This window comes from Colias eurytheme, chromosome 27 (assembly GCF_061535395.1).
Source record: "Colias eurytheme isolate Ceu_HAF_F1 chromosome 27, ilColEury1 Martin Lab GWU primary, whole genome shotgun sequence".
NCBI lineage: Eukaryota > Metazoa > Arthropoda > Insecta > Lepidoptera > Pieridae > Colias > Colias eurytheme.
This window is the reverse complement of record NC_143006.1, coordinates 2,187,164-2,198,134: the sequence shown is the minus strand read 5'-3', so window position 1 is coordinate 2,198,134 and position 10,971 is coordinate 2,187,164. Positions and strand designations below refer to the sequence as shown.

Below are 10,971 nucleotides of genomic sequence, written 5' to 3'. Positions count from 1 at the left end.
ATATATTAATATTGAGATATACTTTTAGTTCAGTTAATTTACTATAGAAATAGAAATAAAATTTCATATTAAATTTTGTCAAGCACAGATTACATAATGTCATCTGCCATAACGTAAGTGACGACTGAGTACTGACGTCCAACTTCTCAAGTTTTCCTTTTGACATTTTCTGTCTTGCGTTTGGTTTTGTCGCCGCGTGTTGAACCGGTTTTCACGAATTTCTGCTTAAAATTCTACTTTTGGTGAGTAATTTTGAGTTCTATGTTTATTTTTAGCATATTTAAACTTTTTCAAACACTAAACAACTCAAAAAAGTGTGAAATATTCTGTAAGTTATTCCCATAATCTTGATAAAAAATGACCTTGTTTCTGCGTCTAACAATTTATTGGAAGACGTCGTTTATCATTAATATGAATTTGATAAAAACGATGTGAAAGATTAAATTAGTTTAGATATATATTTAAAACATACCTGTGATTGAATACTATAGATTTAGTAGGAAAACAACTACACTTGGATTCCTAATAAGTATCTATAAGTAGGTAGTTGGTCTATGAGTCACGAATACACTACGATACCTAATAGGTACCTATAGCTTGTTATAATTGTTCTCTTCCATTGTTATCCTTAACTTGATACGAAATTAATGCGAACTTTAAAAATCTAGCTAAAACCCATAATTTTTGTGGATATAAGTACTTATAAAAAACGACAATTCATTTTACTGGGAAATGGTTTCGTTCATCTTTAATTATATTCTTCTGAGCAATAAGTAAATCAACTACTACTATGTATGTTTTATCCTAAAATTCATAATTCCTCTTAATGAATCTGGATAATTAGGTATTTTATGAATTATGATTCTACTTCTATTCATCGTTGATGAGTCTCTAATCTATTTGAGTTACTGGGCTTATTCTAGATTGACTTAGGCCAGATTTTTCAATGCTTGGATAAAACTTATCCGTCCAATAAAGTATTACACAATAATATTAAAATGTCACGTAAACTGTCAAATACGGGGAATTACGTTTTTAAAATGGTAGTTTTATACATTATTTGACGAATAAGTTTTAACCCAGGATTGAAAAATCAGCCCTTATTTCAAACCTTAGCTATCTATATGTATAACTACCCAGACATTATATAATAGGAAAATAAACTGTTAAATACAATATAAAAATGTATATATGACTAGCTGTCGCCCCAGTTTCACCCTCTTTGTCCAAAACTTAATTGACCCTCTTGTGATGGATATTTCATACCAATAACTGATTAAGGTGTCCTGAGTCCTGACAGAATAACATTTGCCAGGCAAGCTAGTAATAAATATATTTGAAACTAGCAGTCTGATCGGCTTCGCCCGTGGTACATATTTACGTTTTCTCTACGTAAGAACCATCCTCGTACTTCAAGGAATATAATAAAAAAAGAATTATCGAAATCGGTTCAGCCGTTCTCAAGTTATGCGCTTACCAACACATTTTGCGATTCATTTTTATATATAAGAAGATAAGAGAAGAAGAAGAAGATATTCAAAAGTAACCAAAGCAAAAACAATGTATGAATACAACGTTGATATGAATGCCTAAAACTAAATACTATTGAAATTTTTTAAAGAACTGAAAAAATCGATCATGAGGCGGGATTCGAACCCGCGTCTTATGTCAAGTTTCGTCTTCGTTTGACGAAAGATGCGTGCTTGCATCTAGCTTGGTGATCGAATTTTTACTATTCTTTAAAATTTTATATTCATAAAGCATTTGAATGCTATAAAAACTAAATTAACTACTATTACATACACTTGTGCCAAACCGATTGCCAAATAGTTAAAAATAACATATTTTTTATCAATGTAAAAATGATTCATTATTAGTACTGATCTATTTTTCCAGATGTGAGGAAAATTATGCAACAGTTTAGAATAAAACAAGTATTTATGCAGTGTCATGTTGATATCGTTTATTATCAGTTGAACGAGTTATAAATATAGAGATAATATATTATGTATCTAGCTTATAGTATATAAGCTTTATGCTCTGTTTGAGATTTCAAGTTCTGCTATTACTAGGAGTAATTGTGCCTGGAAAACACCCAAATTATTTATTTATTGTTCTGACAAATTAAAACAAATGACGGTCTTATCGCAAAGTAGCTATTTCTTCCAGACAACCAAACATACGGAAGGAAATTAGTTAGGGGAAATATATTATGTATTATTTAAAATTGGTGGCTTTAGTCCATATTATATCATAACTAATTTATATTCATAGGTACTATTGTATAGTAGGCTTTAAAAGAAATATCAAACTGAAAATAACTATCCTTTAAACTAAAATATCTTAATTTTATTTTCTTCAGCTAAATATTTCTAGTATTAACTTATTCTAAAGGTGATATTAATTTTTTAACTATAACTACAAGTCTTAAATCAATTGATTTTAAAAATTTTAAAGCGAGAAAGCAGTTCAAATGCAACAACAAAAGAACGGCATAAGTTACAAATAATTGTCTTCACATTAGTATGTACCAGCTGCAGCGGACACTTAAACCCAATCAATATAATTGTTGTGAAGATACCTGCATACATAGCATTCATCATCATCATCATCATTCCAGCCTTTCAGGACGTCCACTGCAGGACATAGGCCTCCCCCAAAGATTTCCAAAACGACCGATCACCAGCGGCCTTATGTACATAGCATTATGTATATTTAAAAACACACAACTTAACAGTAGAATAACCTTCAATATATTATCTTTAAATTTAAAGATATGGCATAAAAACCAATTAATTAACACTTGTTACTCAGGAATAGAAATGAATTTTCAAAAAGTTTTCAAGATATTTTATCCCGGCTTCATCTGGAAATCGAAATTTGAAATCTATGAATGCCATGTAATGCCCTTATTTGGGACAAAGTTTGTTGAAAGTATACCATAATCGTTTGTAAGCTTTTTATCTTTCTACTAGATACTTGTTAACTGATAGGCTTTAAATTCCAATATACAGGGTGTCCCACTATTGGTATACTAAGCGCGAAGGGACTTGTAGTTTTGCATACATTGATCACGTAAAAAAATGTGTATGGAATTTTTTTTTTTTTTTACAAACTCAGCGTATGCAAAACTATAACCTCCTTTGAGCTTAGTATACAGTCAGTGGGACACCCTGTATAATGCTTCGTCACCTAAACATTCTTATGTATGTTTCTCTTGAAGAATTCTAGGACAAAAATGTTCATGTACCTTTAATTTAACAGCAAACAAACTTATATCAATAATACTGGGATTTCGTTTCCTTTCTATCAGTAAACGCATTTAAAATAATCTTTTGGGACACTCAAAATTCCATTTGACTAACCCATTTGCGTTAGGCCTATTTAAAATTATCAAATTTATCAACCTCATATAAAATATAAGATTTAACCAACACGGAATATGTTGATATCAAAAATTGATAAAAAATGTTAACAAATTAATTGTGCGACTTTTTTGTATGGGAAATAATTTATCATGTTGTAAATATGTGATATTGGTGATAATAAATTGACACCAATCATTATCATTTTAAAATTACTTGCGCGTTTTAATTTTTTTAACTATGAAATTGTAATGGTGATATTTTAAATTTCAAATACATAGTAACTTTATAATAAAATAAAATAAATAAATAAAATCACTTTCTTCTTCAACATACATTTTTTCTACTTTGTATTTATGAAGACCCACTATAATATATTATATATTCATTAGAATATAATGTGTATAATGTATATACCCAAATGTATACCAATATGAATACATATACCCTATAAATGATTGTGTGTTTCCAATAAGAAATATTTACCATACAAATATTGCATCATATAAAAAAATTGTATATGACGCACTACATATTATATCTAATTAAGTGTTATATAGTCTTGTGATTCAGTCATTTAATGCCCTTCCATCTCCTTATCCTGTTTCTTCACACATTTCTCATGGGTTTTCAGCTGAGTCACGTCGATTCTACGATACAAATCACTCTAATCATTACATATACATTCATCATTATTTCAACGTTCATGTTTATTTAAAAAGATGACGTCACATGAACATTTATCCTGCCGTACTATAAGCCGGTTTTCGAAGCGTCGTGAAGTCGCGCTCCTGCCGCTGTAGTGATCGGACGTGTCTGTGTTGTGGAGTTTAATTGTTTAAGACTGATTATTTATTTTTAGAGATTATCCTATTGTTATCTAGGTGAGTACTTACATAAGGGATTTTTTTGAATCCGAAAAATTATATTACGAACTATGTATTTAGATAAAAATATAATGTGTAAATTCTAAGAACGTGTTCAATGAATGACAATGACGCGATAAGATAATGAGTTTGGCGGGTAATTGCTAACAGTGTAAATTAAAGGTGAGAAATAGTTTTGCTTTAAGGTTTAAACTTCAATTTAACTTATCGGTAATATTTCATACAAAATTTGTAAGGTGCAGGAAGGAAAATACATACAATTTCAGTCAATTAGAGGGAAATCCCCAATGGACAGAATTGCACTTTGACACCAATTATAAAAAATTATATTACTTAGGGCCGATTTTTCAATCCCGAGATAAACAGTCTAATAAGTACCCCTCGAATAGATTTATTAAATTATTTATCTAACTCATAACGGCTCGCCTATTTTTCAATCGTGATTTATTTGATGAATAACTATCTGACCAAATATTTCCATATTGGCAGCTCTGCTCTCGGAGTGGCGAAACAAACATATTAAATTAGTCAGGTTAGAGCGGGATAGAGTCAACTCTTGCAATTTGTCAACAACCGTCATTATGACTCACGTCAGGACTCAGGAGTGCACTTGTTTTCTATGATTGTTGATTGTTGTTTTGATTCGAGTAAAGAGTTTGGCTAAATTTGTGTTTCAATTTATATATTTTACGATGGAAACGACATACCTACTTAAAGGCAGCGTTCGGCAAATTTTCAATGGCATGGTCATCAGTACTATCAAAAACATCAATTTCAATATGATTTTAATTGATAATAATTATATAGAAAGAGGTTTAATTGTTAATAATTCTACGCTCTATGTTATGACATACGAAAATATCCCAAATTTGACGCGTCAGTTGTCAACTCAAACGCCTAACCGTCGAATAGCGCGCTATCTGGCCGTTGGAGCGGCAAATAGATTTATTCCTCAAATATCGTAGTTATTCGATAGATAAGTCCTATTCGTCTATTGAAAAATTGAATATTTTGTTAACTGAAGAATAAAGTCTATCTAGCTGTTTATCTAGGCATTGAAAAATCGGCCCTTATTTTAATATCCTTCCAGTGACAAATTGGTGTTGTTTTGAAAAATTTCATAAATTTTGTGAAATATAAAACATCTTTTTTTTCTCATAATTAGGTATTCGTAGTTGAATGAGTCATCATATCAATAACTGAATTACACCATAATTTTGATATGGAGTACTATGAGTAAATACCTAACCGAAGATTGTTTAAAATAACGCTATTCGTAAAAATATAATTTTAATTTACCTAGGTATGTTTTCCTGAACATTTTGAAATTATTATTCCATAGCTATAGATAAAATATTGCTTGGTTACCAATTTAGGTAACTGTTAAACTTCACACTTCAAGTTGAAAAATTACTTCCTGTATGGCAAAATTTTTTTGCAATCAGTAATTATCACAATTATTAGGCGTCGTAACCGCAGAAAATAATCTAATATGTAATAGCAGGCTACTATGTATTTGCATAATAAATTTCCATCAAATGCGGTTAGGAATTTTGCACGAGGTTTATTATGTTTAAAATGGTATAAGTAACTTTGTTAGCAGTTTTATACATACCTAATTGTTTGGACCGAAAAATCTTTATTTCGTCATATAAACATGTCACATACAACTTGAGACATTTTCGTTATTTTATCGGTAACGGCGTTAAATACATGCTTCTTCAGACACTCAATGTCAAGGTTCCCCCAGTACATTCAAGTCATGGACACTGAACAGTGTGATTTTTTACGGTCAATTTAATTCATGAATTTGTACCCAAAATTCCGGTTTTGCAAGGTCACTCAAAGGTCTATCGTAATAATATAATTCGTAACTAGATACAAGTGATAGAATAATACTACATGCTTGTTCTCACCTTGAATCTAAGGCCTTTATGGTCTACTTGTTAGAGCATTGGTGCTATAGTGTGTCCAAGGTTCTGTCCTAAACGAAGGTTAGGTTGGGATCTAAGATATAGGGTAAATACTTGATGGTACCTGCGTAGTGTGTTCGTGAAGTAGTTTAAAGTAGTCTTCTTTACGGTATAAGCATACTAGCATCGTATAGATTAGACAAGTAAATGAGCATGTAGATATCTTCTTTCATGACGTATGAAAGGTATTGGAAGGTACCAAGCTCATTTAGGACCAACGAAGTTATTTTGTCAGAGAATAAACAATCGTTTTCCAGTTTGAAAACTTAGACAAGTTTATGATAAAACATAAAATAAAATATAAATACATCATGCCCACGCGAAATACCACAATTCATATCAAGAGATGATTTTTATTTTTTAACAATTGTTTATTCTGGTGCGTCATTTATGTTATAAATTGTATTTTTATATTTAACAAACAAATACAAGGCAATTTGTTTTGTATGTCACTTGATATCTGAAGGTTGTTGCATTGTTATTGCATATTAAAAAAACAGGTGAAGGTAGTAAATAGACGCGATAATACGACCAGAAGAATCAAAATGTATGCAAAAACAAGGTCATTTCAAGTAATTTGCTATCAAAAAACTAGTAATTTATTTAGGTAATTCTATTATTCTGCGAATTACCTACCTATTTCTATTTCAGTTAATATATTTTAAGCATCTCTCACTTATCGTATGGATGGGTGAAATTTTTTATTCCTGTTTATGCCATGATGTAGTGAAAGACTGAAAGAATGCTTACGTGAATTTAAGAACAAGAAACAATGTTAAATACCCATAGGCCATAACTAGTGATGCAACGAATACGAATACGAATATTCTTATTCGCCGAATAGTAGACATTTACCGAATATTCGTATTCGGCGAATATACGAATATTTAAAAACGAATATTTTTGTACGCAACTCTATTTAGGTACTAGGTACAGATTTAAAAATCGCGTGTAAAAATATGACGTGTGTAGAGACTGCTGATCCACTGGTCTTTTGGCGAGAAGATGTCCTTTTTAAATAAATAAATAAATTTTCCAAGTTAGAAAAAACTCACCCAAAAATATTTTTCACTGAAGCCATGTACAGTCGCTTCAGAAAGACTTTTTTCAACGGCTGGAAATATCCAGACTGAAAAAAAAACGTCTAAAACCAGAAAATCTACGAATTTTATGTTTTTTAAATAAAAATTTGCCTATTGTAAATTTTAATTATTAGAAGAGTAAGCATTCATTAAATAAATAAGTCTTTTATTACCAAGGCGAGATATTCGTATTCGTAAAAGTAGTATTCGTTGCATCACTAGCCATAACCCAACACTTGCTCCTATCTTCAACCACATATTAAAAGACCATTCTGTTCTTCTCCAGTCGAAATGTCGATCCACATCAAAGACTCCGACGACCTGAAGACCAGGCTGGGCGAGGCTGGTGACAAGCTGGTCGTGATCGACTTCATGGCCACGTGGTGCGGGCCCTGCAAGGTCATCGGGCCCAAACTAGACGAGCTTGCCAATGAAATGGCAGATTCTATCGTCGTGTTGAAGGTTCGTATTTTACTCACCAGTATATGTGACAAGATTTTTTGTGTGGAAACAAAAAACCTGACTGTTTTATGTAGACATGTCATTTCCACAATTCTAATGATTGCAACGACACTTCATAAATTGAAATCCGTCCAGTGGTTTAGGCTGTAGTAACTATACGTACGGCCAAAGAACTATACGTTCATTCATAAACAGTTCACTCGAAAATCATAACCTATCTTTGGCAGTCGGGTTAAAAGGTGTAGATAGGTTATCAACACAACATTAGATCTTCAAAAGCGGCACACAAACGCACACACGAATATTCTGTGAACTTTTACGACCGATAGGGTCTTTGCAAATTTTGTGTTTATTTTTAATCCGTTTATGCGTGATAGAATAACAAACATACATCCATGTTCAAACTTTTACGTTACCTAGGCTATATTAAATAATAAATATGTACGTTATTTAAAATCCGCCATCTAATCTAAGATCAGTCTGATTATAATAGATTCAGAGACAGATAAAGAAAAATCTAAGATAGTCTGTCTTGGTATGTAGATAACAGATAACAATATAACTTGAAAATTTATTTACTTTCATGAATTAAAATACAAACAAACAAACAAAAATACTTTATTGTGCACCACAGAGAAAAGTACAAATAAGGACACAATACATTAGTTAATAAAAGAGCACAACAGGCGGTCTTATCGCTAAAATAGACATTTCGCTACATTATAAAGCTTGTACGATTGTATGATTTAATAAAATAAACCATTTTAAAAAGATACCGCTTTCATATTGTCAGAACTAGCGACCACAAATTTTAATTTGGGCGACAATCACCAGGTTCCAAATAAAGAAAGAATTATCAAAATCAGTTCACCCAATCAAAGTTCTGAGTTCTAACACAAAAAATACAGTCAAAATTGAGATATTTGAAGTCGGTTGAAAGAAAGTACAAAAAATAACTTCTAAATAGAGCGTTCGCGTGCAAATTAACCTTTTTTAACTTATTCGACAATTATCATAAATTATTCCTTTGATTTGATCGCTGCAGTGATTAATAGGAACGCTTTATACTGTGGGTGAAATAATTACACTAATAGCTGTATGACCCATTTCATTTATTGATCCAAAGTAAATAATAGTGGACTTTGCACCTTATTGCATAAGAATAAGATTGGTTTTAGCTTAATATCTGTTAATGATATTAGAATGTTGGTATTTATGGTGTTTCTTATATTGATTTGTATGTATATTAATAGCCTTTACTAGGTTTTAAAAGAATATTATATAGGACTAGCTGTGCCCCGCGGTTTTACCCGCATTGCTCCGCTCCTGTTGGTATTAGGGTGATGATAATATATTAATATATCCTATGCCTTCCTCGATAAATGGGCTATACCCCGAAAGAATTTTTCAAATCGGACCAGTAGTTTCTGAGATTAGCGCGTTCAAACAAATAAACTCTTCAGCTTTATAATATTAGTATTATAGTATTTTTATAACTAGGATAGAAAGTACTCACAACATTTCAATAAAAATTATAGTATTTCTATCTTGAAAAAAATATTTTTTTACCTGTTTGAGTTATAAATATACACTCATGACTGTGAGTGACGACGGTTTATTATATTTGCTCATATATCATTGCCAAAAATAGTATCAAGATAACAATAATATATATAGCATTGACCTTAACTTATGTTCTAGATAGTATTATTTAATTGTAATGTTTTGTGTCTCAAAGATAACCTGTTATATAAATTCAATTTTGAGTTACCTTTAAATATTTGTTGAAATTTCTATTATGATGATGATGATCATATCTTACTGCTTACAAATTATTATAAACGCAAGAGTCAGTAAATATGGCTGGATGGGATGTATGGATGTTTGTTACTCTTTCACGTAAAAACTACGGGACGGATTTTTTTAAACTTTTACAGGAATAGCGCATGAGCTATGGAAATACTTGATTTTGAACGCAGCTGAAACCGTGCGGCACAGCTAGTTTAATATATCATTAAAGTTATAGGTTTTGAAAATTATTGATTGATGAAGCATTCTCATAAAATTTATGACCGTCACTTGACCTATTCCCGCACTGTTAAATTGATTGTTTGTAAACAATCTATTAATGAACTAGAACCTAGCTTCCTAGAAAAGCTTGCAGTTTACAGATGCTTAATATAGATATATACTAACAATATACAAAGAAACAAGATATATAGGGCAGACAAAAAAACAAAAAATATTTAATTAAAAGACTGTCATATCGCTATAAGCGATCACTCCCAGATAACCAAAAATAAAACAACCATCACATTATTATTTAAATTATCTTTATTAATAATTAATATTATCTTTTCAGGTTGACGTCGACGAATGCGAGGACATCGCAACAGAGTACAACATCAACTCAATGCCTACCTTCGTCTTTGTGAAGAACTCCAAAAAACTCGAAGAGTTCTCTGGCGCCAACGCGGACAAACTCAAAAACACCATTCTTAAACTTAAGTAAATCTAATATAACGCAGTACGCCGACCGGAGAAATATTTAGTTCATAAAAACAATGTTGGTAAATTCAAAAGCATTTAAATCGTATTAAATTATTGTATTGTATCGTATGTATTTAGTATTCAAAGCATTTATAAGCAGTGAAGATTTATATTTGTAAAGCTGGACTTTAACCACGAAGTGTCTTAATATAGCACAATTAAAGTTAGGGACGCGTACCGCATGCTTTAATCGTATTATTTTTCATTGCATTATGTTACAAAATATTGTTACTTCAATAAACATTAAAATGTATTGTGTTGTTTTATTATTATTCCTGAATATCATACGGTGATATAAAATAGTTAAAAGAGCGTGTGTGCCTAGCACACGTGTCAGAAGTGAAACTTTTTCAAGATTCAAAGATACCGAAATCGTTGCCTTACTCGTGAAGTGACGGTATTGCCATGACGCAACCTTGAAATTAAACTCGACGCACCTAAAGAAGATTCAATTTTAACACTAACTATAACCGCTCGTGTGTCACCGGTTAAAGCTATTGTTATTGTCGAGCCAATTTAATAGGCAACATTTGACGTCTATCAATTTTATCTTCGAAGAGAGGTAACCTGCTTAAAAACATCTATTATAGTCTGTCCACTATAAGAATTGCTTTTTGACAGCTCGACGGGTGATACCAGAAGTGATGTTCAC

General features: G+C 31.3%; 1 protein-coding gene across 2 annotated transcripts; it reads left to right on the top strand.

Annotated features, from left to right (window-relative positions):
* The first annotated feature begins 132 nt into the window (after nt 1–132).
* Trx2 (Thioredoxin 2) lies at nt 133–10,572 on the top strand. 2 transcript variants are annotated; one of them, XM_090117280.1, is made up of 3 exons: nt 133–242; nt 7,594–7,769; nt 10,132–10,572. In XM_090117280.1, the coding sequence occupies exons 2-3, from the start codon at nt 7,599–7,601 to the stop codon at nt 10,279–10,281; spliced, it is 321 nt and encodes a 106-aa protein (XP_089973406.1). In that variant the 5' UTR covers nt 133–242; nt 7,594–7,598; the 3' UTR covers nt 10,282–10,572. The 2 variants fall into 2 exon arrangements, with proteins under 2 accessions (XP_089973406.1, XP_089973407.1); XM_090117281.1 differs by lacking the exon at nt 133–242 and adding an exon at nt 4,149–4,249.
* Nucleotides 10,573–10,971: the final 399 nt, after the last annotated feature.

Coding starts and splice junctions, on each gene's coding strand:
- Trx2 (XM_090117280.1), top strand. CDS start 7,599: ATGTCGATCCACATCAAAGACTCCGACGACCTGAAGACCAGGCTGGGC. Junction 7,770..10,131: donor ATTCTATCGTCGTGTTGAAG/GTTCGTATTTTA, acceptor TTATCTTTTCAG/GTTGACGTCGACGAATGCGA.